Genomic DNA, 27,880 nt, shown 5'->3' with positions numbered 1-27,880 from the left:
TTAATGGACTTAGGTAAGACTTTTTATTTCTGTGAAATTGGATCTTTGGTTCAAAATTTAATCTCCTGCCAAGGACTCTGCACTATATAGTTGACGTAACACTGAGGTAAGCTCTTAACATTTCATTGCCAGGAATATAAAGAAAATTGATCAGATTATTTGCCAAATAATGTTTCTTCAGCCAGGCTAAGTTCTCCCCTAAGTGGGCTGTCAAAGACAGAAAGAAAAGGCAGACACTATTATAGTTGTATTTTCTAGGTTAATCTTCCAGGTCTCAAATTTAGCCATGAAAAATCAGTACATTAAAAATTGATTTATTGTCAGATCTTTTGGCAAGTCAAAATATTGACTGAAATGATAGAATGGCATGATATTCCTTCCAGAACACTATCACTATCACCCATTAGTAACCACAGAAAATTATACTTTTACAGAATATAAAATAGCTAGTAAATAGCCTGTCTTCCTTCACTCTTGTGGAGCTTTTCAGAATTTTTCTGAAAGGAGAGTACACACTGCCCTCCCTGAAACTTCTGGTACTCCTACAACCCTAAGATAGCAAAGGGCTGACATTGTAGGCCTTGCTTATTCTTTCCAGACAATGGTGCTATAAATTAACAAACTATACAATAAATCAATTTTTAATGTACTGATTAAAAATTTTGTTTATATGTACACTATTTCTATCAAACCCTTCCTGTTATAGATGGAGGAAATTAAGAAAATATGAAAACACTAAGAGAGGAGAGCAAGTTTATTCAATAAGTCTTTACTGAGCCCTTAACTATGTGCTAGGCACTGTTTTAGGTGTTGGGAATACATTCCATTGATTAAAAACATACAAATCCCTGTTTTTATGTGCTTACACTCTAGACGAAGTATCCAAGACAATAAACATAATAAATAAGTAAATTACAGAGTAAGTTAGAAAGTAAAAGTACTACCCAACCGCACCCCCCCCCAAAAAAAGAATAGTTGTGAAAATGAAAACCAGTCTTATATGGAAATTTTCCAAAACCATAAAATAAAAAATAATAATAATAATAAGCTTTCTCTTTGGAAAGTCTATGGCTCTTAACATGTTCATGCGATTTTTAAAAAAGAAATTAAAGGGATTACGAAAGTGGACTTGAAAACTAAGGGTAACTTTCATGAAATAGGAGCTCAGTACAGAGTTCTTGAAGCAGCAGAGTCTATTCTTACTGCAGTAGTAGTAGAAACTTCCATAGTTCTAGCAAATTCTAGATTGGACACACTGCCAATCACAGCAGATCTGGAGTTAAGTCTGCTGAAAAAAGATTGCAGGGACAGAAAAGGGGAGAATTCAAGCAGCTTTTCAGGATTTGTTTTGCTTTATTTCTATTTCCTTTTTAAAATGCAACACCCTAACTTTTTGTTAATTTCTTAAAGAAAAAGGGTACATTCATAAAAAGGAAAATTGAAGAATGGGAATGCCCACGTGTCCAACTCCACCTCCCCTCCACACTGGACAAGATACATGTGTTTAGCACATTTTGGTAGACTAGGTCTTTGAACACCATCATCAGAGGTTGTTGACTCTAACCTACCAGGTAGATATTTCTTCTCTTTGACTTAAATTCAAATTCCGTTTCAACAGAGCAATCCAAAATAATGTCTTGTTTTAACCTATGGGGAATTGGATTCTCCAAGTATAAAAATGCATAATCAATGGTGATGTCGTCTTTGACCTGAAAGTCCTATTTTCGACAAAATGGGACAGAGACAGCGCGTCCAGGTTGCACACCAGGTAAGAGGAGTGTCCACCCCACAGGACACTGCAAATGGATGACTATGGGAGCAGCCCTTTCTAGAAGTAATGATGTCACTAAGTTGTGATCATTCTCCAGAAACCCCAATAGCACTGGATTAAAAACATCTGGAAGTTGTTCAGATGACATAAATTTGTTTCCTGCTGTAAAGGCTCCAATGATGCCTCTCTGTAGCATGTGTCACCATGTTTTTTCTCTGAAATCTCCCCCTTTCAAGTGAGGATGCGTACATAAAGTGCAAGTAAGATGCATTCCCTTGCCCATGCTTCCAGGCTCTCATTTTGATAAGCCAGTATTACCAAGTCTACCAGTTAAACCACCGGACAGCTAGCTCATCTGCAGATGTTTTTGGTGTTAGCCAATGAATCCATCTGGCAAAGAGAGTGTCTGAAGACAGATGCAGTCTTGGCAAGAAAACACAAAGTACCATAGACAAGACAGGGATGTGAATGACACGAGCAGTAAAAGGGAGTCTGAGTCACAGAAGAAGACATCTTTGGAACTCAACTCTTAAAAAACAAATTCAGGAGCTGTAACTAAAATGAACAAAGCCTGCAGATTTCCGAGCACAGTCAATCTTCGGTGAGAGTAGATTCAGTTTTTCCTGGATTGGGATAGAAAAGAGAATAAAGAGATTAAGGAGTTAGATATGATGCGTTCATATCACCTATGTCACTCAAAAAGCCATCTAACAGAACAGAGCCAATCACTTTCTGATAGAGCTTTGCAAAATTGTTTTTGACATTTGATAAATATACAGTCAGAATAGATCCTGGATTAGGCAATGTTACCGCCATCTTCAGAGCAGGATTTTTTAAATTAACTTTTCTCAATTGACATGCTAATGAGGACTGTGACTCTTCAAGAGTCAACACAACATATCACATATTTGGGGAGGTCATAGATTTACCTCCTTGCAAACCAAGACAAGCAGGATGATGCATCGATGCAACATCGGGAAATGTTGCCTTTTCATTCTAGTTGGAGAGCAAGGAATAGTCTAAAGTCATATTCAGCTTATATTACAAGAGCTCAGTTTTTATGAGAGTAACAGCTGTACACCAATATAATAAATTGACCATTACAACTGTGTTCCGTTATATTTTCTTTGTAATGTGCCAGAATCATGAGTAAAATCTAATGGGTATATATTAATGATAAAAATTAACTATTTTCCATCCATTATAAGCCATCACAAAATCAGTGAGCAGTCACTGGGCAGGCCCTTTGCATTTTTTCTCATCTTCCAGCAAAGCTAAGGACTGGGTTTCAGAATTTGTCCTTCAAGAAAACATTACATATGAAGCTAAACCATGCCTGAAACTTAACAGAGTATATTAAAATATATATATAATGCCATGGGTCGTCCTTAATCAAAAGTTACACAGAATTATTAGACACGTACTAGTTAAATTCCTGAATTTCTTTTTGGCTTCTGCCCTTTCTTCAGCATCAAAGTACCAAACAGTCATAGCATATCTGTGAAAAAAATAAGCAGATATTTAAAAAGAGGTTTAAAAAATCCCCAAGTTAAAAACAACAACTATAAATCTCACATCAGAGCTAATATTTAAAAGCCAACAATTAAATTTTCCCTATTATTAAAATTATGTCCAATTTTAATTTTTTTAATTTAATAAAAATTCTGTTTTCAATCCTACTTAAATGTAATAAAACATGTAAGGAATTCCAAGTATGCAGCAAGCATTTTCCTTGGCAATAGAAGCTGAAAGGACGACATGCGTCCAGCTCCTTCCTTAAGGAACTGAAGATCTAGCAGGGTAGATGGGCGATTTAACAAAGTAACAGGTCAATTTTATCTGCACGGAAAAGCCTAGAAAGAAGTCATTCTACTAAACACAGGAGACCCAAATTGGTGGGGAGAGCAGAGAGGAGTGGGCATTTAGTGAAGTTTCAAAGAATAACTTCCTGAAATGACTGGCACTAAAAACTCTTTTGTTTTGGACACCTTGACAAACATGCATTTGTAAAGCTTGAGAATTTCCAGCTGTATACTTTGTCCCCATTAATTTGTTTTACCTCATCCAGGAGACAGACAGGAGTCATTTTCAAAAAGTTTTGTTTTATAATTATGATAGCTACTGGCATATTTATAGTACTTAGTATTCTTGAATGGCTTCCCATCATTTCCTAATGTTTTCCCTATGACTCTGGCTATCGAGGGACTAGGGAATAATCAGGGAATCAAGTGACAGGGTTCAATTATTGTACCCAAAAGCCACAAACAGACTTTGATGGTAGAATAAGTTACAGACTTACTTAGGGCAAATTCCAACTGGCATTTAATATCTAACTCTGCTTGGAGTTCAGATATATGACTTGGAGAGGACAGGCACAGGACATTTAGAAGGCTCATGCACTTTACACATGAGATCTTAATTTAGGCTTGTTAAGATTTAATCATTATCTTTCTACCCAAGTTCTCTCCCCCCACCACTGGTTATTGCTGAGAAAAGTTCTCAGCACTCCACTACTGCCTGACTTACAGCCTTGACCATAAAACAAAGGAAATGAGAGGCAGACTCTGAAATTAAGATTATATCAGGAGAATTATATGCAAATAATTCTAAAGTGTTCAGTTACTCTGAAAATCTTCCCATGCATGAGCTAAAGAAATGATTTTTTTAAATTCCTGTTGTTGGGACATATGAGTAGAGTGAGCCCAAACTAATTTTAATCTTCAGGAAAAGATAGAAAGGAGAAGTTAGAACAAATTCCTCTTTCTTTTCTCAAGTATCTTTCTCTGTTTGCAACTGACAACTCAGAAACTCACCCAAGGTTAACTAGGCAGTATTTCTGATATGTGACAGTAAACATACACTAGGGTGTGCCAACATTGTGTTTTTTAAAGGAGGAAAGAAAGGAGAGAAGAGAAAAACACTAGGAAATCTGGAATCCAATATGCTCATCTAATGGACAATAATTTGTTAGTAGTTCAAACTGACATTAGGTTTTATAATCTACAGAATGCATGTTTTCCCCTTTAATTTTTATCAACTCCAAATAGTCTTATCAGTTTTAGGAAATGGTTAGGCACAGGATGAGAGTTTAGTGAATTCTCTGGAAGGTGAAATTGAAGAATTGTGGCACCATTACCTGGTGGCATAGGACGGCTGCACTTCATGTGGGTTCCTGCGATCTGACCAGAAGAACAAGAGTCTGTCAAAAATGGGTTCTACGTCTGCTATGAATGATTTCCCTTCTGGAAATATCCGCAGGACTCCACCATGTAGCTGAGGGTCACAAAGAAGGTAAGTTATTTCCTAGTTTCACACATAATTAGCAATAACATTTCAGCTTCATTAAGAAACACAGCCTTCTGGGCCCTCCCTGGTGGCGCAACGGGTTAGGACTCAGCACTGCAAGCTAGCTACAGCCGCTTCAGTGGGAATTCAATCCAGCCCTGGAGGTGGTCCACATGGCGCAGCAGACCTATCTTGTCTAGCCCACTGCTCCCCTAAGCCGTGTATTTTGCTAGTCTGCCTGTCTGCTCTCCACTGTCTTTGGTGAATCCTGTCAGCCCCTAAACCTCTGGCCTGTACCCCAGTTCTGTATAAATAAATAAATCTTTAAAGAAAAAAGAAACACAGCCATCTGACAACCTTCATTTCAAGTAGGTGTGGCTTCACCCTTATACTTTATAACAAACTTTATTCAGACTTAGCTAGTAGCATCTCCTTACACACCTTATACCAAATGCAGTCTTGCAACCACACAATCAGGAAGCCCATGGACACATGATGGGTTACTATTAGGTCAAGTCACACAGAATTACCAATATTCAACTGGTTATCACCTACTAAAAACCCCTGCAATTTCATACGATTCAATATAATATTAACAGTTTACTGGGCTAATCATTACACATACTTCCCCTTCAAGTATAATGCATGTTTTCTTTCTGAACTCCTGTAGCTCCTATGTGAACATGCATGTTATAAGTAATACTCTTTTTTTCTGAATTCTCAGACCACCATATCTGTGCAATTTTTTATTAGACATATCACTCTCTTCCCCAAGCTGTTATCTCTTTGACATGTGCACCTAAGGTACCTCACTAGAGTAATCAGTTCAGATAGAACTTGGGCCTCAAACAGCCATGCTTTGCCAGAGCACAATGTTGGCACCAGCAGGCACTCGAATATTTGTTGAATGATTTTACATTCTGCAATTTCAAATCATTAACTTGCCAGCTCCCTTGCCTTGAACACCACCTTTCAAGATTTTAAAGGACTAAGGGATGTATTCCAAACAGGGAGAATATACAAGTCTTGTCAGTAATGCACTAGTTTTACGAGGTTTAGTTTTTCTTGAGTTACAATGTCAAGCATCTGCTCTAAAGAACCGGAAGTGGAGAGTCAAAAGCCAAATAAGCTTAAAAAGTTCTCTGACTTAAAAAAAAAAAGTTCTCAAGTTCCTCAATCATCTTTAACTTTCAGAAAGGATACAATATTTCAGTCACATGGAACCAGATTTCATATCTCTAACTATATATTCAGCAATACAAAAATAAGCTACAATATCTTTAGCACTCACAACCATAGTAAACCACAGCCAAGAGTCCATCAACATGGCCCTTCTGGTGGCGCAGCGGGTTAAAGCGCAGCACTAAGAAGCTTAAAGCCACTTCCGCATGGGTTCAATTCCCACCTGCCCCGGAGGTGATCCACATGGCGAGGCAGACCTCTCCTGACCCGCCCGCTGCTCCCCTCAGCAGTGTACTTTGTCAATCTGCCTGTTCTGCTCCCCACTCTGTCTCTGGTGAAGCCTCTCGCCGCCCCTGAGCCTCTGGCCTGTACCCCAGTTCTGTATGCACAAAATAAATAAATCTTTAAAAAAAAAAGAGTCCATCAACATGACATCACCCTGGAAGAGAGGACTGTGTGGAGAGGCTTCCTTAGGAGGGGCTTTATATTCTATAGTGCTGATTTTGTGAAATCCTCTCAATATTGCTGCTAGAAGGGGAAAGTTTACATCTTACCTTACATTGACAGTGATTATCAGCCCTGGATTAGATTAAGAAATTAACCTCTAATCCTATAACAAAGTAACTTCACTTTATCAACCACCATTCCTAATAATTAATTCATTATTTTCATCTCATTAACTTCAGTACTAATATGGGATGAGGGGGAGAGAAGAGGAAGTAGGAGTAAAATAGAAAAGGTTCATTTGTGGAAATGATGAACTCCAAATTCTCCTCTAAATCATCTAAATTCTTTACCTCTAGCTTCTAACTACACACTCCAAAGTACCTTGGCATCCCAGTTCTTGTTCAGATAGTAGATACAGGTGATACAGCGGCCGTCACCGTTGGGGTTGTCTACATGTCGAACATAACCCGTCCCATTTCCTGGGTAGCAAGCCACCATTGCCTGCAAAGAAATCCAATGGAAGTTGGTTAACAAAGCTGTGACAATCTTCTCCCATGGGTGAACAGCTGAGTAACACAGTTTGCTTGGGTGTTATGTGACATTTATTGGTGACTACTGGCTTCTTAATTGCATGCATCAATTTAAATTCTTCAGCATTAAAGTTTAACAGCCAAGTCATACCTCATGACTGAATCTAGTGGAGGGGGTTCATCAACAGTCCCACAGTTATAGAACAGAGTCACCCATCAACATCATCACTAGGATGCCTCCCCTTTTTAATCTCCCTCTTGAAAAAGCAGACCTGTATTCTCACTCTAGACCCACAAAATCTAAATTGGAATGAATTTCAAATATTATGCTTATTTAACAAAGACATCTTAACCATACTGCATGTAGAACAATAATAGTGTTGCACAGTACCTTGACCTTACTGTGCCCTTAAAACTCTAATCACCATCTCTCTCAAACTTTATATCCCCAGGCAGCTAGTGAACCCCGCATTCTGCCATTAAACATCTAACTATCAATGCTGTGAGCTTGAGCATCCTTCAGAAGGTGGGATTGTAAAGCTACAATCAAGGTTTAACAAATGATGGTACCACCCAGCAAAGGCTGGCTTAGGGAAAGGTAATTGGTAGCAGCCAGAAAGGATGGGCCTAGCTGGGAAAGAAGAGAAAAATGAAGTCACTATAATGACTAGGGAATTACTCGTCCCTAGAAGCAGCTATTAGGATTATAAGAGCCACCACTGAGCCAATAATGAAAGTCACTTAAGCCACAAACAATTATAAGCTGGATTCCCTACCACCTTAGCCTCTCCCTACTGCAAAGCCCTGAAAAGAAAAAGTATTCCATCAGAGCTACATAATCATATATTCTTAAGCAGCTCAACTCCAAAGAAATGGTCAGTGGTCTGAATGTCTGCCATCTAGTTGACTCTGCAGTGAATTGTGTGATCTCGGCCTCCATGCTTTGCTATAAAAAAGGGACTTCGGATGCATGGCCTCTGATGGCCCAAGATGATGTAAGACTCAGTCTAGGATATCAATGCCAGGGAAAAAAGTAAGAGTTCTAGCTCAGAGTCAACTGAGATTCAAATATTGAAAAAACAACTATAACTCGCTAAAGTAAATCCTAAACAAATTGCTGGCTCTATAAAACATACCCATGAAGAGCTAACACACTCCAGGGGAAAAAACGCTTGTGTAAGCAACATATCCATTGCTTAAGAGAAAATTTTTCTGGCTAAAGTGGATGGTCACCTAGTCTTCCGGTTACTGAGGTCACAGCACATGAAAGGAGATCATTGTGGGCCCCAGGGGCCTGTCAGAACAACTCTGGTCAATTTTATCAGTTTTTATCAGTGTTTTTCTGGACTAGAGCCATAGGAGGTGGGCCCTGCGTGGGCATATTCCCCTCTATGTACTGGTCTTCAACACAGTCTAACACCAGGAGATTTAGGAGACACTGAGAAGCAATGCTTACTTCCATAACCAGTAACTCATTTCTGTGCCAATTTGAGCACGGGGCAGAAACAAACCCCGGAAACTGATAGGTTCAACTGAGTTGCCATCTAAACCTCATCAAGCCCAGGAAGGGATTAAGAGTGTATAAAGGAGCAGGATGCTTCAGAACAATAAAAACAGGGTCAGGAGTACTTCAATTACCATGTGGTTATCATGCCAAGGAATCACACTGACACTGAGGAGGAGGATGTCTTATTTATTGTAGACTCGTTACTTGCCAAAACTTCCTGTCTGGATTAACATTTGAAGTTGATAAAGCTTCATGACATGTTAGGGTGACCTACAACAACACATACAACATAGCCCTACAGTTCTAGTCTCTAGTGTGCAGATAAATCCACATCTTAATTCCTCAGCTTTTTTTGCTATCCCGTTCTCTGACCCTCTGTTGGACTCCCCAAACCCGTGTCTCCACGTCCCTAGAGAACTCTCCATAGCTCCAGAGCAGAAGGAAATGAGCAGAGGAGCAAGCCCCTCCCACGGCCCCACGCTGGCTCTAGACCAGAGATGGCTCTGGACACCTAGGAGGCCCGCTCAGGCAGGAAACGTGCATGTAGTCTTTGGAGATATAAACAACTTTATATATATACAAATGTAACAGCCAAATCCAAGTACCATGGTGAAAAAAAGGCAAGTATGGTTCTGTTACTGGTGAGCTGATTTCCTAAAAAAATAGTGCCTCAAGCCCTCCCTGGTGGCGTAGCAAGTTGAAGCACAGCACTAGGAAGCTAAAGCCACTTCAGCATGAGTTCGATCCCTGCCTGCACCCACATGGTGCAACAGACCTCTCCTGACCCGCCCGCTGCTCCCCTCGGCAGTGTACTTCATCAGTTGGCCTGTTTTGCTCCCCACTGTGTCTCTGGTGAAGCCTCTCACTGCCCCTGCGCTTCTGACCTGTACCCCAGTTCTAGATGAATAAATAAATCTTTAAAAAAAAAAAACTGTCTCATCAACCCCAAAAGTAAAATTGAAAGATGAAAAGTCCATTCCAGTGCCTCAACAGACCGCATTTGGCTCAGCTGGAGTGTGTATAAACTATTCCCAGAAACTGGCTCAGTGACCTCCACTGGCTACTCAGCAATGACGACCACTTTGACCCTTTTAGACGCAAGCAGGGAAGGGGACACCTCTTCCCCATCAGGCTCCAGTTAGGCTCACAACTTCTCAAATAATAATCAGCAATAGTTTTTGTTTTTAGGAATGTATTTAACATAGCTCATAACTTCGAAGTCAGATTCACTAATACAATGTGATCTTGCAAGTTATAATAAAGTGGCATTTTATGCATCAGGCAATACTTGAAGGTCACTGTCGAGGTTCCCTAAGAAGTCACACTGCTCCGCAGTAGCCCCAGGCCTATATGTGGGCACCTCCCCATTGCTCTTCACCAGTTTTAACAGCAAACAGGACATTAATCAAGGCTAACTTTATTTGCAACACTTGCAATACAATTAAATCCATTTTTTTAATTTGTCAAAAATAACCTCAAAGCTGTTTGGCTAAGTGACCATTTAGAGTTTTGGTCCACTGCTAACTGCTAGTCTCCACTAACTGCTAACAGAAATACCAGCCATCTTTGTAAGGACTTGTTTTGAATTATAATTGGTCTTGAGCAGACCATATTTTGAGTGAAATGCAATGCAAGTATCGTACTATGCTCACCACACAACAGCTCTGCCATCCTCTGCAATTCAGTGATATAAAATGTTCGGCTTTAGAGAAGAGGGCAGTTAACTTATAGTAATTGTAAACCTTGCTGAATATTTTCTATTCAACATTTTAATCAGGTCCACAAAAAAAAAAAAAAAACACCACATATCAGGCAATATTTGAAGGTCACTGTCCGAGGTCCCCTAAGAAGTCACCCTGCTCTGCAGCAGCCCCAGGGCTGTTCGCAGGCACCTCCCCATTGCTTTCCACCAGGCATGGAGCTTCTTGCCCTCACTGTCCACATGACTCTTGACTCTTCCATGCTCCTGCCCGGTCGCTCCCATGTCAACTTGAGACACAACAAAGACACCCAGGACCCTCCCTCTGGCCACCACAAGGCACTAAGTACATGGAGAATAAGATGCATAAAGCCTAAACAGAAATACACAAGACCATGTACTTTATGTAGCTTAAAAATGAAAAATGTCAAGCAACTCATCAGAGAATATTAATAGCTGAAGTTTTCTGGCCAGAAATAGGTCTGAGTTATACGCAGGTGACGACAGTCTGGGTGACAAACCTGTCCATGTTCTAGTCAGCTGTGGGTGGAGGAGGTTCTACTCCAGGGTCATTTTTCTAGGCAGTCTGTGTTCAACATGTATTGGAGTCCACACAGAGCATGGGCAGCGGCTGGACAGCCCTGTACTTGAACGCCTTCTGTCCCCTATACAAAGCCACAGCTGAAGAAAAGGCCTCAGCTGCTAATTCATCTGGGTAGGAGGTTGTTAGTAACTGGAACAAAGGCAAAAGCAGCAATTCCAAAATTGAAGCTTTTGAATTTAGAAAGAAAAACAAAAATAATAATTAAAAAAATATATCTCTGGCCCTCCTTGATGGTGCAACAGGTTAGGACACAGCAATGCAAGCTAGTTGTAGCTGCTTCAGTGCTAGTTCGATCCCCAGCCCGGAGATGACCCCATTGCAAGGCAGACCTCTCCTGACCCGCCCACTGCTCCCCTCAGCAGTGTACTTGTCTGTTCTGCCTGTTCTGCTCCCCACTCTGGTGAAGCCTCTGACTGCCTCTGCACCTCTGGCTTGTACCCCAGTTCTGTATGTATAAATAAATAAATCTTAAAACAAATAAGAAAACCTCTAAGTATGCACACTGCTATCTGCAGGCACAGTATGAAAAGCTGTTGTGGGAGACACTGGAGGGGCTCAGAGCTGTGCAAGTTTTGCTTTTTAAAAGTAATCTAAAGACCCATTAAGCCAAAATGTCACTTTCACTTATTTTCCATTTGGTTTTGACAAGGGCAGAAGTCTTAAAATCTTTTGCAAGAAAAGGCAAGTACCATGCAGAAGAGCAATGGACTGCCACCTGGAATGACTGCCTTAGCCTGTCCTCACCTTCCTTGTTAAGGGGTATGAGGTTTACACAGACACCTAGTGGGACCACTTACTACCACTTAAATTCCTACAATCCAGTGTCCACAAGCCTTCTTTATAAGATGACAGCAATTATGTAAAGCTTTTCCCAAGAGTTTCAAGAAACTGTGAGCAAAGTTCACATCACTGCCACTTCTATTCTTTACATGAAATTGAGCAGAAAAGTTCTTGATATGACAAAAAACTCATAAGCAGGAAAAAGTGCTGTAAGCTTGTTATATATTCATTTTAGTTTGACTTAGATTGACATAAAGAAATCAGGTGCAGATGACAGAAGCATTTCAGAGGAAAAAGTAGAAACTTGATGCAAACTGTCACTAGTTATCTTGGCATCTTTCTTATCTGTCTTGGTGGTTAAGAGTAAGCCTAGTTACTTCCTTCCGCCTAGTGCCTCCAGTTTGAGGCTGATGTAACAAAAATAAGAAGAAAAAGAAAAACGTTGTGGGTGGGCAGTAAAATGAGCTATCACATCCACAATCCCAAAGTTTCAGCATCTGATCAGACAATTTGGAAGATTCAGGAGCCAGACATTCAAATTTATGTCAGTTAAGTAAACTTTTCCTCAAACATGAAGTTACTCACTAGCATGTTTTCTATCATTCTATTTTTACACGGAGACCTACTTCTCTGCCTCCTTCATTTGCTCTAAATCCACATTAAAAATTTCTCTCCTGAATCCATCTATCCAGAACAGGACCAATGTAAAATCATCATCATCAGGCCCCCACACCTGACTTTTACAGTCATGTGGGAGCTCCTGCAATTCCAACGATGAAAAATAAGAAGTTATAACTGCTGCTCTGGAGACGTGGGGTCTGCCAGGCCCTCCTACCAGGTCAGGCCAGAGCACCATGCATAAAAGGGATTACCAACTTCTTGTCAGGGCCCACCCTACACTCTACCGTGCACACAGTCCTGGCTTGGAGATCAAACACGACCACCAATTCCATAAGGCTCTGAACCCTTCAATTTGCTCTGCTAACACAGTGATGATAGTTGTTCAAGTGCATGGAGAGTCTTACCATTAAAAACCTGGGCTCCCACTCCAGAAGTACGCACAGATACCACACATAAACACACACATACACACACACACACACACACAGAAGTCTGCATAAAATTACACGAGGAGAAAGGCTGCTCACAGGCTTGTCAAGTCTATACTAGATCAAGATTCTAAGATACTATTTCAAGGGACCCTGCACTTTGTGCATGAACTTGAATGAATTACCCTCCCCCAAAAAGTCATCCAAACTCTCAGAGGCCAGGATTTTAGAGACTATTGTCATTCCTTTCTGATTTGTGGTTAATTCTTCTCCTCAGAGGGAATTCAGGCAGAGCCCTGCAATTAGGCACAGTAAACAGGCCCTGGGACATCGGCATATCAATACAGGCTGTTTGGGTTTGGGAAGGCAGTCCTTCCCGCGGTGGCCTGGCTCTCAGCCAGCTGGGTGACGGCTGAGTGACAGGGCTACGTGCGCTGCGTGAGGGTGGCAGCCAGCCCACACCCGAGGAGCACACCGCCAGGCAGACCGCTGAGGGAACCAGCGCAGAGAACCCCTCCCCCAGCGCTACCCCAGTCACCAGAGAAATGCTCTGAGCACAAGCTTCCTCCTACTTATGAAATCAGCAAGTCAGCCAGGCCTCGAGTTAAGGACATTGAGACAGGCATTTAACCATAGCCTTTCTGCTGCCTTTATCCAAATAGTAACAGCTGTCATTTCCTCAAGTTCCAAGGAGACAGGTGGTACTTGAGGGTGGTGCTTCATATAAGTTGTCTCATTTCATTTCCTGGTTATGGGCAAGGTGAGTAGCAGCCATCTGCCCTGAGTCAAGCTGATCACAAGTTCCCAGCAGAAGCCATTAGTCCTGCAAGTTATCACGTGGTCCTAGAAGTTACCTTATTCCTACAGAAAATTCAAGAGCAATCCTTAAGGAAATAGGAGGCAGGAACTTATTATACTTATCATCTATTCATGAGAGAAACAAACTTATCCAAAAAAGAAAAACCTTACCTGTAGCTGAGCATAATGGAGGAAAAATGTGACCACAGGTGGGTCAGAGGATTAATTATGGCTGTCTTTAATTTGTCATCTGAAATTAATCCTAAGACACTTGAAGAAATCAATTTGTAAAGACTTTAGTAATAAATGATTTATTTAGTAATAAATGACTTTAGTAATAAATATATATATAAAAGCAATCAAAACCTATCATGAAAAAAATGCCTGGAAATAATAGTCTTATGATAGGAAAACCTTTACCTACAATTCCCAGCAAATTTTAAGAGTATTAAATTGGTCTACTGTAAATAAGTAAGAAAAATAAAATACTTTGTAGAAAACCAGATTCTGGGTTTACATTTGCATTTCAGCACTTGGAAAAAAAATCTGCTACATGAAAGAAATGACACCTACCCAGGCAGTCAGAATGAGAACTCATGAAATGTAGTAGCTCTACTGACTGACTGAGCAAGCATCTATAAAATGTTACCACACGCCTGACGCTGCTCCATGTGTTTCACATGTATTACCTCATCCAATCGCCATAATAACCCCATGAGGCAAGAGCCACTATTATCTCCATTTTATAGACGAGGAAACTAAGGTGCAAGGAGGTTAAGTAAGTTGTCTTTTCAAACCCTGTTCCCAATTTCACTCCAATTCTGCTTCCAGTTCTGGAAAATTAAGTTTATTGGTACAAATGACAAAAAAAAAAGTGTGTATGACTAGTTACCATGGTAATGTGGTGGATTTTTCTTTAAGATTTCCCAGTGAACTAAAAATACTTATAGTTTTCAGATTTAACAATGGAAAGTTCAGATCTGACCAACTGGTTGAATTGTGATTTTCTTGCTAATAAGCTGTAGGAAGCTCGTGCACCAACTCTAGCTAGCATTCTCTTATAAATTTTATTCAGTGGTTGTCAAAGTTTAGTGCATGTGAGAATTTCTTTATGAACGTGAGATTCTGAGTCACTACGTTTTTGAGAAACCCAACAATTTGCATCTGCAGAGAATTTCCAGGTGAGGCTGCTACTGTGGGCCTGCCACCAAGCTCTAGAGCTGGCAGGAAACTGTCCAGCTGTAAAGCAGCAAGTTGCTGAGGATTACTGTCAAGTCAGTGCTGGGTGTGCTCTTTCCAGAAGCCAGTAAGAGACAAAGACAGCATCTACTTGCCCTTTCAGATGGAAATTTAGTCTTGATTTTCACTGAATTCCTTATACTCCTGGAAGTCGATATTTGCTATTGTACTTGTGTTATAAAGGAGGAAAGTGAGCACAGATTGACCCAAGATCACAATGCGATGAAATAAATGGAAAATGTCTGTCCTAGTGCTTCAGTAGGTGCTGACTTAAAGTTAAAATATGAAAATAAATAGCAACCTTGTTAATGAAGAAGTGAAAATTAAGGTTAGATAAACCACTCACCAGGGACAAGTGGCTGAGCAGGGACCAGAGGCCCCGTTCTTGCCTCATATTCCTGCCCCCTCCTGCTTCTCTGCACTCGTCTGTATGTGTGAACTGCAGGATGGGATGAGACTCAAGCACTTTCTGGGGCAAAGCAGAGAATTTCAGAGCTTGGAAGAAAACCTAACAAAACCAAGTCTCCTCCTTAATCTAATAAAATAATTAACCTAATAAAATAATTCCACTCTTTGGCATCAAAATAAGGACCATAAGGCAAAATCTTTTCCCCCCAACAAAATATTATAGCTTTTCTGACACTGCCACATCCTTTGAAATCAAAGTCCTTTTGAAGGTGAAATTTAGTCAACAAGCACCTATGAAGTATAATAGGTTGTTTGATGCACTAAACGTTTGTATTAAGTTTACTAGCCTATTCCTTCAGGGAATTTAAAAGTAAATAGAGGGCAGTCCAATAAATAAATGTGGTGGGAAGCCTGGAATGAGCCACCCGTGGAGTTCTAGGGAGCAGAAGAGAAGACTTCATGGAGAAGGCAGGAAGATGGATTCTAAAGAGCAGAAGACAATGGGGAAGCTCATTATGCCTGGCAAATCCGCTCTCTAGTATTCCAGGGCCCAGGAGGACAGGAAGGCAGTCAGTGGAAGATTAAATGTAGAAAGGTCAGGGGGGGTCAGGTGGGGTCAGGTGGGGTCAGATGAGGAGGGTCTTAAATGGCAAGCTAAGAAGTTCACTGGGGGTACAGTAGATAATAGAGGGAGCTGGGGAGAGCTTTTTTAAAGCATGGAGACCGCATGATTAGCGTTGGATTTTGGACTGCTTACACTCTGGCAAATGAACATTAAAATGGATTACAGGGAGAATGAGAGCCGAAGGCTGGTGATTTATGGCTAAAGCAAATCTCTTTAAGATACTTCCCTCCTCAAGGATTTCTTCTTTGAAAGCCAAAACCAACTTTAATAATAACAATTGAAAGACAAAACTTGAAGATCCAGAGTGAATCTAAAAAGCAACCAAAAGTCAAATGGCCCAAACGGACCAAATATTGACCAGGAGTAGTACAAGTTCTTGGCTGAATATTCAATATTGCCTTTTTTTTTTTTTTTAAGATTTATTTATTTACTTCATATAGAACTGGGGTACAGGCCAGAGATGTGGAGGGTGGGAGGATTCACCAGAGACAGAGAGGGGAGCAGAACAGGCAGATCCATGAAGTACACTGCTGAGGGGAGCAGCAGACAGGTCAGGAGAGGTCTGCCTCGCCATGTGAATCTCCTCCGGGCAGGCAGAGATAGAACTCATGAGGAAGTGGCTTAAGCTTCTTAGTGCTGTATTTTAACTGGCTGCGCCACCAAGGAAGGCCTATTCAATATTGCTCTTAAAGTTTTTGTTTTGCCATTCCAACCACTCAAATTAACTTGTACAACAATATGCATAAGAAAAAAGAAACTATCCAAAACAGCAACAACAACATCAACAACAAAAAAAGTAACAAAAAACCTCAATTTTGTGTGGATTTCTGACTGATAGTTTCTTGGATTTGAATAGAGAGATGAGGAGAAATAGGAGAGGACCTGGCAGAATCTGTGTTCTGTGTGTCTAGAAAACAGATCAAGCTCCAAAAAGATGTTCCAACTGTTTAAAGCAGTGTCTCTTACTCACTTTCATAATGCCCAGAGAGAAGAGTGTTATCCTAACACTTCAAAACAACTTTAAGTCCCCTGACTAGAACCAAACACAAACATCATTGACAACAAGAACTGAGTTTTTCCCTTTCATCCTCTTCTCACTGGCTGATAATCAAGACTACACTATGGCTGATTTTATCGGGGGATTGTATTTTTATATAGTTATCATTTTTTGGCTTCATTTTAGAAGGAAAAAGAATACTTAACATAAGTACATTTACTCCAGAACTTGAGAAATGGAGATCATTGGCTCACCTGAATTAACAAAAATTGGCCAGACTTACTAAGGAGGTATTATTAATATTATACCCAACATCTAGGACAATCAGTAAATAGTTACTGAATGATTCCAACACAAGATCTGAAAGCCTGCATTATACAACTAGAAACCCATGCCTCTGTAAGGAGAGTGGGTTGAGTTGGGGGATGAAAAATATCATCACAATGAGTCACTCCAGCTCACCAAAAACAAGAACAGGAACTAATTCACAAGTCACTGTGCAAAGAAGACCCACAATTAAGTGCTATACTGGCTTAAGATTAAAATAACCAAGGGAAATGGGAACCTAATTTTATGTATAAGGAACCACGCTAACTAATCTTGCTCGGCAAACACACAGATAGCTCTGAATCTGAGCTGGAGCAACAGTTCCTGGCAATCTGCCAAAGTCAAATTCCTTAGTCTGGCATCATAAAATGATTTGTCTGTCGCATTTACAATTCTAGTGTCTCTGGATTCAGCTGCCTGCTGGGCACCCCTGGCAGTTGCTGGGCAAAACATATCTGAACTATCATTACTGTCAGAAGTTGTACATTTGACAAACACCATAGAAAAATGACACTCGTTTCTTAGAGCAGTATTAATGACAGCTACAAAATGCTGCTATAGAGGAATTTTAAAGTCCTTTGCCATAATAATTAACAAAGAAGTAGTAACCATCTTCATAATGCTAATCTACAGCCTTCTCCTTTGTGTTAATAGGCACAGGTCAAATATTCAAATTGACTCCAGGTCACAAAGGTGAGTCAAAGCAGAGGTCTTGTCAAACTGAGCAAATGTGGCCCAGAGGAAATGGACCTAAACTTTATCCTAAGTGCCCCAGCTGAAGTGCTCATAGATGCTTCTCAGAGGTGGGTAGGGGTTAAACCCCACCCTACCTTCAAGCTTCAGTTGAGCCATCTTCCTTCCATGGTGTGTTTTCAAAATGGAGTTAGAACATACAAGGCTATTTAAGAAATTTGAAACTTTCCTAGCCAGAGTAGGGAATCAGGAGAATTTTTTTTTTCTTTTTTTAAGATTTATTTGTGCATACAGAACTGGGGTATAGGCCAGAGGTTCAGGGGCGGTGAGAGGCTTCACCAGAGACAGAGCGGGGAGCAGAACAGGCAGATGGATGAAGTACACTGCTGAGGGGAGGGGGGGGGGGGTCAGGAGGTCTGCCTCGCCATGTGGTCTCCTCCGGGGTGGGCAGGGATCGAACTCATGCGGAAGTCGCTTTAGCCTCTTAGTGCTGTGCTCTAACCGGCTGCACCACCAGGGAGGGCCAGGAGAATTTTTAAATGTTACCTGAGTCGAGGGTCAGGGGGAGAAATAATCATGATGCCTAAAAATCGAAGCACAGAGAGGTTACATGATTCTGCATCAGAGTGTTTATTACTTCAAAGACAGAATTACAGTCAAAATCCCCAAATAGACCCTCCCTGGTGACGCAGTGGTTTAAAACATAGCACTACAAGCTAGTAGGAATCGCTTCAGTGTGAGTTCAATCCCTGGCCCTTGAGGTGATCCACACAGCCCAGTAGACCCCTCCTGCCTCACTGGCAGCTCGCCTCAGCAGTGTACTTCGTCTACCTGCCAGTTTTGCGCCCCACTCTGTCTCTGGTGAATCCTCTCTCACTCTGCACTTCTGGCCTGTACCCCATTCTGTATGCATAAATAAATAAATCTTTACCAAAAAATCCCCAAATAAATGCCAAAGAAGCTGAACTGACCTGCCTACCGAGCCTCCCAGTCCACATGGTCCCTGAACATCTGCAACCTGGAAACGCTTTTTCTGGGGCCCAAGAATTATTCAATTCTTCTCAAAGTTCTGCTCAGTACCTCATCTTTCCAAATATAAAACAACTTTTACATGATTGTGGGGCTGGACAGAAGTGACTTCTCTTATCTCTCTAGATCTAAGGACCTGCATCATGGAGGAAAATCCTGTAGTTTTGGTGGCTTATTTTAGTCACATTTTAAGTAGATTTTTAAAATGTGACTAATCATATAAAAATAGATATTTAACCAGAAAAAAAGAGAAAGCAAAGTTGATAACACCACTCACTTTCATTTTACTTCTTCAGGTGGTTTTCTAATCACTTTCCACCTCCCTCTCCGCACAGTCACAAACAGATCTACCACAGTGCAAGGTAATTAATGACTTGTGAATGAATAAATTGCTACCTCCTGACTTCCTGGTTCTCTGTAAGCAGATAAGGTTGTGGTGGAGTGGTCAGTGGCCCAAAACTGAACAAAATACACGACGAAGTAAGTCCCTCAAACTCACTTCTACCATCCTCTTTGTTCCCAACCGCCATTCAATAAAGAAACAGACAAAAAAACATCATGTAACACTCACCCAGTGGTGAGAGAACTGCTTCACTGTCACTCATTCTGTAGTCTGCAATTTATTTTCTTGGACTAATTTCCTTTCTCTAGGAGCTAAGTTATTTTTAAATATAGAACCTTTTATAAGAATTCCTCACATCCAAAATATGTTCCAGTGTTTCAAATTCAGTGCCCTCCCCCAAACTACCGCAGAGAGAACACTGATAGAAATTAGACCTCAAACTCCGCTCTAAGGCCCCTTTTCTGGGTCCTTGCAATCATATATGCGACATGTAAGATTCTACTTAGATACCCTCAGCCAATGTGAGGCCACCAGACTTTCTCCCAAAGAATGAAAACAGGGATCTGAAATGTTCAAGTCTCTGTTATGTCCAACTGAGGCTGAAGTGAGGCAGCCATCTTGAGCCACATACATTGTAAAAGCAGCAAAAGCTGGGCTGAGCGTGGAGGGCACGAAATAAAGAGCACGAGAGGGAAAGCAATGTGAAGGCCATAAAGCTGCAGAGAAAAGAATGAACACGTCAGTTGACCTGGATGTCAAGGACTTTCTGGTTTCAGCTCCTGGCTCCAGCCTTCCGTGAACCCTGACTGCATTTCCTGCACTTGGGTCTGAGAGAGACTATGATCTTCAAAATACACTGTCTGTGTTTTGCTTAAAATAACTTGCCACCATGTTAAGCTCCCCTGAGTGATGGATATGCCCGACAGCGCATGAGAAGGGTGGCCCAAACTGTTATTGCTAAACAGCAAAGGGAAAAAGATCACTTTGCAACACATATTCTCATATGCATAACTTACTGCTGTGTCATCATTCCTCTCCACTGTCTTCAGGGAAGAACCTAACTGTCAGCTCACAATGTAACCCCCAAAACCCCATCATCCAGAACTACTCCATTCAGAGGTCCTAACAATACTCGTTAACAAATACTTTTTCTACATATAATAGTAGGAAAACTGCTCAACATTCCATTTTCTTCTTTAAATGTACTTAGCTGGCTTACTTTTAATGTTTGAGTTGGAGGGGAGGGGAGAGTTAAGTTTTTAGAGTTAAGCAGGTATGAACCAGGAGTCCTACTCTGTTCACCATTGTCTCCCCAACCCCTGCATAATGACCCTCAGGGAGTAAAAACTCCAAAACACTTGCTGAATAAATGAAAGATGAAAAATAGGAGCACACTAGTCAAGAACACAAACTCTGGAGTCAGACCTGAGTTAGAAGCCCAAGTCTCCCATTTATAAGCCTTATGACATTGAGGAAGCTTCCAAATGTTGCTAGGAATTTTATATATATAATGCCCCTTACCAAAAGCTTAAGGAGTTATTATCTCTCATGTTTCAAGTGCAGAAAGCTAAGCAACTTACCTACAGCCACAAGGTTAGTAATGCCGAGTCTAAGCCCCAAACCCCTACAATAAATTGCTTCTTACCAATGACTTTGCAACTTTGGGTAAATAATTTAATCACTCTGCTGAAAACTGTGTTTCTGGAGACTAAGTAAGATTAAGGGCTTATAAAGTGCTTAGCACAGTGCCAAACACAGCGAACTGCTCAATAAAAAAGGTAGCTGTTATTATTCCCTACTTACTAGTGAGTCTACAGTGAGATGCTTCCAGCAGAAGGTCTTTTAGTTCTGTAAATTACATGTTTGCTGGAAAAAAGCCATTTTTCAAGGATGTAGGCAGCCAAAGCAAAAGGACCAAATTATGAACAATTATTTATCTTGGATAGGGTCTAAATTCTCCTAAGGGAGTCACAGATAAATCTTCTGATATCCTGAAAGCAATGATCACAGTTGAAGTTAGGGGGCGCCATACTGCTGTAGTACACTGTAAGCAACCCTGTGTCCAAAGGGTCTTCAACACCCTGAGATTTCTCTCCCACAAAGTGGAGGTCAATAAATTCTGACCCTTTACAGCTTCCTTGGCAGAGAGGGGAAACCCTTTAATGTCTCTCCAGACTTTCCCACAATTTCAATTTTAGGTCTAGCACATTCTATTCCCAAAGCCTTTGCTGTTGCTTCATTGAGATAAAGTGTGTTATTAAATTAGTTGATGAGCTTAAATGTATAAGGGGAGGAGGTTTAATTAGGAAAATGTATTAATAAGCATAATCCTGAAAAATTTAAAGTACCAAAAAACAATGGATGTAAAATACACATAATTGTTGACAATTATTAAAAATGAATGAGGGAAAAAGCTCATAAGGGATATACAAGTCTCTCCACATTTACATACTTGAAAATCTCCATAATAATAAGCTATGAATAAATTTTAAAAACAAATGTACAAATTTGACCTTTTAAAGGTTTAGTTTTTACTGAAAACTAAAGGATGTCTGAAGGATGCAACAGAAAACTGGGTCTGTTAGTACCACTCTGGGAAGCCTCACAGAGTAAGGCATGAGTTGAAGGAAGAGAAATAAAAAAGGTTAAATTAAAGTGAAACAAATATAAATAGTGTAGAAATGGAATGTTTCTACAATACTTTAAAAATGGTCTTCAAGAGACCAACAGCCACAAGACATTACTAAGGAAATTTCCTCAAACAAGCAAAGCAAACTTTTTACCCTAATAATTGATTGCTCAAGCATGGATTGCATTTGGTTCTAGTTGGCTAGAGATCATCTCAATCTAGAAGTGGTTTTTCTAAAAGGCAGGCATGAAGAGCATTATGCCAAAACAGCCAAAGGAAAGCTAGAAATACAGGTATAAGAAGATGCCTCTTCAGTGGATAAAAGATGAATTTTCTTTTCCAGTTCACAATCACCTCCTCATAAGGTTAGCTGAGAAGTTATTTGTCCTGCTTAGAAGATAACCCATAAGTAAACACTCATAGCTAGAGCTCTTTTCCCCTTACCCAGAAGAATACAATGCTTTTCATTCGATTTCTCTAAATTCTTGCCTAAAATCCTATCACTGTCTGAAGACAAAGTAAAATTACTTAATTTTCTAATGAGTTAGTTCCCTGGGACAAACTCTGTCCCTAGAATGCCAGTGGGGAGGGTATTCCTAACACCTAAGTTTAAAAAACACTTTTAAAAAACTGATAAGAGGCCATCTGCTCTTCCAAGTTGAAGCTTCAAGTCCTTAGGCAAGGCTGATGGTGGCCCTTCCCCCTTACCCTCCCCCACCTCCAGCAGGCAAGGTCATTTAGTGCAAAAGCAAAACTAATCAAGACAAATGGCATCCTAATCCACCACCAAAATGATGGAAGAGGAAAGAAACACTTTAACGTCAATCTTCTAGAATCCAGCTAACTCTGAGTTTCCCCTAAATTATAACTTTAAAACCAGCAATTTCTTCTAAGATTTATTTTATTAGTGTCTGGTTATTGATTTGTGTCTGACTAGTAAAGATGCTTTCAAATATTCTACTCATGACCCCCTAATTAAAAGGTATACAGCAACCTATTTCTTCCCAAACCACTCACCCATCTCTATTTCTACACATTTCCAGTCTTCACGTGAACTCTTGCCCTTTATTAAGTGTTGATCCCAGTTTATGGGATAGACAAAGGAGACAACAATGATAAGCTGTATCACAGGATCAACCTTACATTGAGAAACACTACATATATTGTTCAAGAATGGTCACAGGTGAATGTTTGTCTTCCTTCTCATGCCAGCATGCTTTGCCTCAGTGTTCAAGTAAAAGTTTTCTATAGTTCCCTGTAAATCACTCAACTGCCACTAAAACTAGCTGGAGGATCATTCATAGAAAGACTGTGTAACTAGACTAGCCAATAAGTACCGACACTAGGGTACTACACCCATATTTCTGCCAATTTACCTGTGAATGTTCCCAAGATAAATCACCCAGCAAATTACTTCGGTATCGGGACAAAAAGCCAGGTTGCTTTTCAGAGGTCCTTGATTACCCTTGATTACATTCATCCAGTGTCTCAGCTCAAGATCTCTTCACTGGCTGTTGTGGGTGGCTTTCCCCCATCAATTGCTAGTGGGGGCGTGGGAGGGAGCTCAGCACCAAGGGAGAAATTTCAGTCAAGTAGATGGTCTAACAGTGTCCTGGGTGCAACCAGACAAGGACAGCACTGGAAAGTGAAGAGTAGAATTACCCTTTCATAGGTCAAACTCTTCCCACATCTGCCAACCACAAACCAACCGCCACAGTACAAAATCCCAACTTTTCCAGAATTTTGTTTAAATGCGTTGGTAGGAATCCCTTCCAAACACAAATGAAGAGCAATATTAGGGGACCTTGGACAGTTAAGACCACACATTCATCCAATGTCTCAGCTCATACACGATATTTCGAAGAAGCTGTGGCCCGTTTGGACTTTCGAGTCTCCAAGTCTTAGAACAGACCCAAAAGCCAGCGTGTTATCTGGCATGTACCACCCACCCGAGCCATTATCTGAAAGTAAACAGAGGTCATTACAGTTACACACCTGAGTCCCTCCGCAAGGATACTCGCTCAGGGGAGGGGGAGGCAGAGGAGGCGGAAACCAGACTTAGCTTACTTAAACACGAAAGATCACTTTCAGCCCTGCGAAGGCGACAGACAACGGACTCTGAAGTCCAAGGTCCCTGCGAGCTGAAGCAGCAGCGGGGCGCCCAGCACTGTCCTACCTTGGACCTCTCCTTGACGGAGTATTTGCCCAGCCGACTCCCGCAGTACAGGACCAGCCTGTCGATGAGGGAGAGGAGAAAGCTGATGGCCTCGCAGCCTTCCTCGTAGCCCCCGATCCACGTGATCTGGTCGCCCCGCAGGTGCCGCTTGGAGACTCCGGCGCGCGGCCCCGCCAGCTGGCCGTCCCGCAGGGCCCCGTTGCAGTGCAGCTGCTTGACGCGCTCCAGGACGCAGTCGCCCACCACCTCGCCCAGGAAGTTGTCCAGGTAGCAGAAGCCGACCTCGTGCAGACAGGGCACGATATACTCTAGGGCGATTTTCTCCAGATCCAGCCTCATGATGTGTCCCAGGGGCATCTCGCCCGCAGAGCCGAGCTCGGGGACCCCCAGCGCGCACCCAGGGAGGTGACGAACTCCGCGCGCGCGCCGCGGTACTGGGAGTTTGGCCCCGGCTTCAGCTACCTGCGGCGGCCACGGTCCGCAGCCGCCGCGGCGCCGGGAAGTAGGAGAAGTTATTTGCAACTCTGGGGAAGATGGATCCAGGTCAGGGACCAGCGGGAGTTGTGCGGAGCTCCACGACCCAGCGCCGGACTGACCCAGCGATGAGTCGGGAGGCCCGCTTTGGAGATGCGGAGCCACCACTGGAGCGGCGGCGGCGGCGGCCCCGGGCGGGGAGAGGCTGAGGTCCAGCCCCCGAGCCGGTCGGCTCAGCGCGTCACGGGCCCCGCCCAGGCTCCGCCCCGGGACCGCCTCCAGGACAGCCCTGCCCTCCAGCCCGTCCCCCGCGCGGCGCTCACCTCTCCGCACAGTAGCGGGGCGAGCCAGGCGCGAGCCTCAGTTGTGTGCGACCAGGGGGAGGGCCTGGAGAACAGATGGGATTTTTAGAATGCTTTCATTTGCATATTGTTTTGCATAAAAGTCCATAACAAACTTGAAAACCTGGATCCCCAATTCTGAAAATGTAAATGGAGTTAACAGCACAGTTTACAGCCACATTCTGGGCTTTTGAACAAAATAATAAACCCAGGCACACACACACATTTATAGTAAAACGTAATCTCCCAGTTTACCTAGTGCATTTTCTCCTTCCCCTTTCCTCTGTTGTTTGACCCAGGCCAAAGGGTCTAACTAACCAAAGGTAGAGAGGGAGAAATTCAGTTTTAACAAAAATTAACAAACGTTTCCATAAGCCTTACTATGCGCTTAGTGGAGTGGAATGTGCACAGTAAAGAAATGCTGGGCCACATCTGGCCCCCGGAAAATACTGTGTTTTGTTTTGCTGAATGTTTTCATACACCTATCTTTCAAGCATCCTACTAAATCAAAATATGGTGTTCTGCAAGTCTGCCTTCAAAATTAATCACACATTAGTCAACACAGGTTTGTCTCCCACAAGACAAGACTATATTCTAGGTCTCTCTTTTCCTATAAAAATTTGCACTTAGGAGGAGGGATGAACACCCCATGTTTAGTTATCAAAGGTCAGCTGATTGCTTTTAAATTTTTATTCTTTCTTACCCAATACTAGAGATCAGAATCAGTGGGAGGTGAGCAAAGTTCACAATCACACACAAAGCCATATCCATATTTAATTTTGCATTGGTCTGAACTAGAATTCTTCACTTAAATTAAGCAAGAGAATACAGGTTTTACAGGTATTGTTTATTTTGCACAAAATCCTCTACAGTTTTTTCACCTTTATCTCCTTCCCATAGCCCTCTCCTCACTGCCTGGTGGGGGTGTGGGGGGAGGGTAGGGAGGGGACTCAGGAAGAGGAACATGAAGGAAGAAATGGGGCAAAATCCTAGCCAAGAACAAAGTGTAAAACAGGAGCAGCACTCACTGCTGCAGGAGGAAAAGCAGCAGTCAGAGACAAGTGTCTGTGACAACCTGAGGGATGCTCGGGAGCAGACATCAGTAAGGCACTTGGATGAAACTTCTGGTAACGCTGAGAGGAGGTTCTCTGCAAAGATGCTACCAAGGTTCAGCAGCAGATGCAAGAATAGGCGTTGGTTGGCCAGGATTCAAGCTGCTGAAGTCTAAGTTCTTACAGCTGCTCTGTGCTAACAGGAGCCCCTCACCCTGCACTTCCAGCCTCTACTACATAGTAGGTGCCTACTAAATAATTACTGGGAGCCTGTTATCTGACCCTGAGCAAGAGCAGCCACTATGTGGGAGTCTAGCAGGTCTGGAACCTCCATGGAAAGTCTATTTGCTGAAGGAATTGGGAGACCTCCCCTTAAGAGACTTCTCTGGAAAAGAGGCAGATCAGTCTGGCCCAAACAAAACCCTAATGGAGCCGGCAGTTATGCACCCTGCAGGACACTGATCTCTAGGCTTTGTCTCCCCAGCCAGCCATAGAGGATGTTACCTTCCTGGGAGCTCTGGTCTGAAAACTGAGGCGCTGTTCTTTTGCAGCAAGCAGAGAAACGGAAACACAATACTAAAAGGGAGGAAGGCCCTCCTCCCACTTATGTTTGAACCCCCCCAGGGACCTCCTCCAAAGGCATTATAGATAATGGAGTTACCAGAGAAACAAATCTGAGGTGCCCTGAACGTTGGTGGTACACAGCAGCTTGTGACTTTTGTAACTTTGGGCTGTGACTCAGAATTAATTCTCTGCCTCCAAATTAAAAGGCTGGGAAATGACAGATAATCATTGGCCAAAATTCTTCTATTTGAAGATTCTTTGCAGCTACAACTAATACTCCTGGGAATGATTAGGAGGATATTTACAGAGGGACCAGAAATCTGCACTAGCAGGTACAGGAGGTAGCAGTCCAAAGAGTCAGAAAACGATATCCCCACTTCTAGAATAAACACTTGATCCGGATTTTAAATCCCAGGGGTGGGTACATTTGGCTTACCTGTTCAAATTATGTTTCATTAATTTTACTAGCCTGTTGTCACTACAGCGACAGTCTATAAGCAAGTTCTAGTGATTGGTGGCATGATAAACCACTTGGTGATATGGCAAAGCGTGGGCATGTTAGAGGATACGCAATCCCTTGCCGCCCTCCCTCTTGGCAAGGGTACCTGTTGGTCAATCAACAGCTCCCACTCACCTTGGGCTTCCTGCACTTGACAGAGGGCCAGAGCTTGGAGACTGACAGGGAAGCACAGCGTGTGGCCAACCAAAGGGTGTACACAGGCCGCAGAGTGCAGGGGTGAGCCTGCAAATGAGAGTCCTAGCAAAGCTCACGCTCATTGTTAATGTGCATTTGTTTTAGTTATTTATCTATTAATGTGTGTCATTAGAATAATGAATACTTTCCATATTAACAACTAAAACAAATTGATTTCTCTGTAATTTAATTACAACATTGTCTTCCGTGTACATCTGCAAGCATAGATCCTGGCATTTTCAAGCATGGAGATGAGAGGTGGGAAAAGGATGTTGAGTTTCTTTGCCCTTGTTTTGGAAATGGAGGTGCCCTAGTGTTCCTCTAGTCCAACTTCATTTTTTTACAGATTAGAAAACCGCAGCACAGAAGAGCTGGGTATTAGGAGACTTTCTGAAGTAAAGAGTCTCTGGTGTGTGGAAAGAGCCTGGAAAGCTCTGTCTTCTCCACCAAATCAGAGAGGGCACTGGCTCTTGACCTACTTAGGTATGCGTGCATTTTTAATGAGACAAAATTTACCTAAAAAGGTGAATAATTCAGTGGCACTTAGTTCATTCACAATGTTGTGCAACCAACACCTCATTCCAACTCCAAGACATTTCTCCACCCCAAAAGCAAGGTGTATCTGCACTAAGCAGTT

The 27,880-nt window shown here is 42.0% G+C and overlaps 1 protein-coding gene across 1 annotated transcript; it reads right to left on the bottom strand.

The window, feature by feature from the left end:
• Positions 1–736: 736 nt before the first annotated feature.
• Positions 737–24,769, bottom strand: EGLN3 (egl-9 family hypoxia-inducible factor 3). The gene is made up of 5 exons (XM_004681950.2): positions 24,119–24,769; positions 7,067–7,186; positions 4,908–5,044; positions 3,196–3,269; positions 737–2,394 (listed from the first exon to the last, which is right to left on the bottom strand). The coding sequence occupies exons 1-5, from the start codon at positions 24,473–24,475 to the stop codon at positions 2,363–2,365; spliced, it is 720 nt and encodes a 239-aa protein (XP_004682007.1). The 5' UTR covers positions 24,476–24,769; the 3' UTR covers positions 737–2,362.
• Between the last annotated feature and the right edge of the window lie 3,111 nt (positions 24,770–27,880).

This window comes from Condylura cristata, unplaced genomic scaffold, assembly GCF_000260355.1.
Source record: "Condylura cristata isolate star-nosed mole 26May11 unplaced genomic scaffold, ConCri1.0 scaffold00013, whole genome shotgun sequence".
In the NCBI taxonomy this organism is placed as follows: domain Eukaryota; kingdom Metazoa; phylum Chordata; class Mammalia; order Eulipotyphla; family Talpidae; genus Condylura; species Condylura cristata.
Note: the sequence above shows the minus strand (reverse complement) of the source record. Positions and strands in the feature narration are given on the sequence as shown.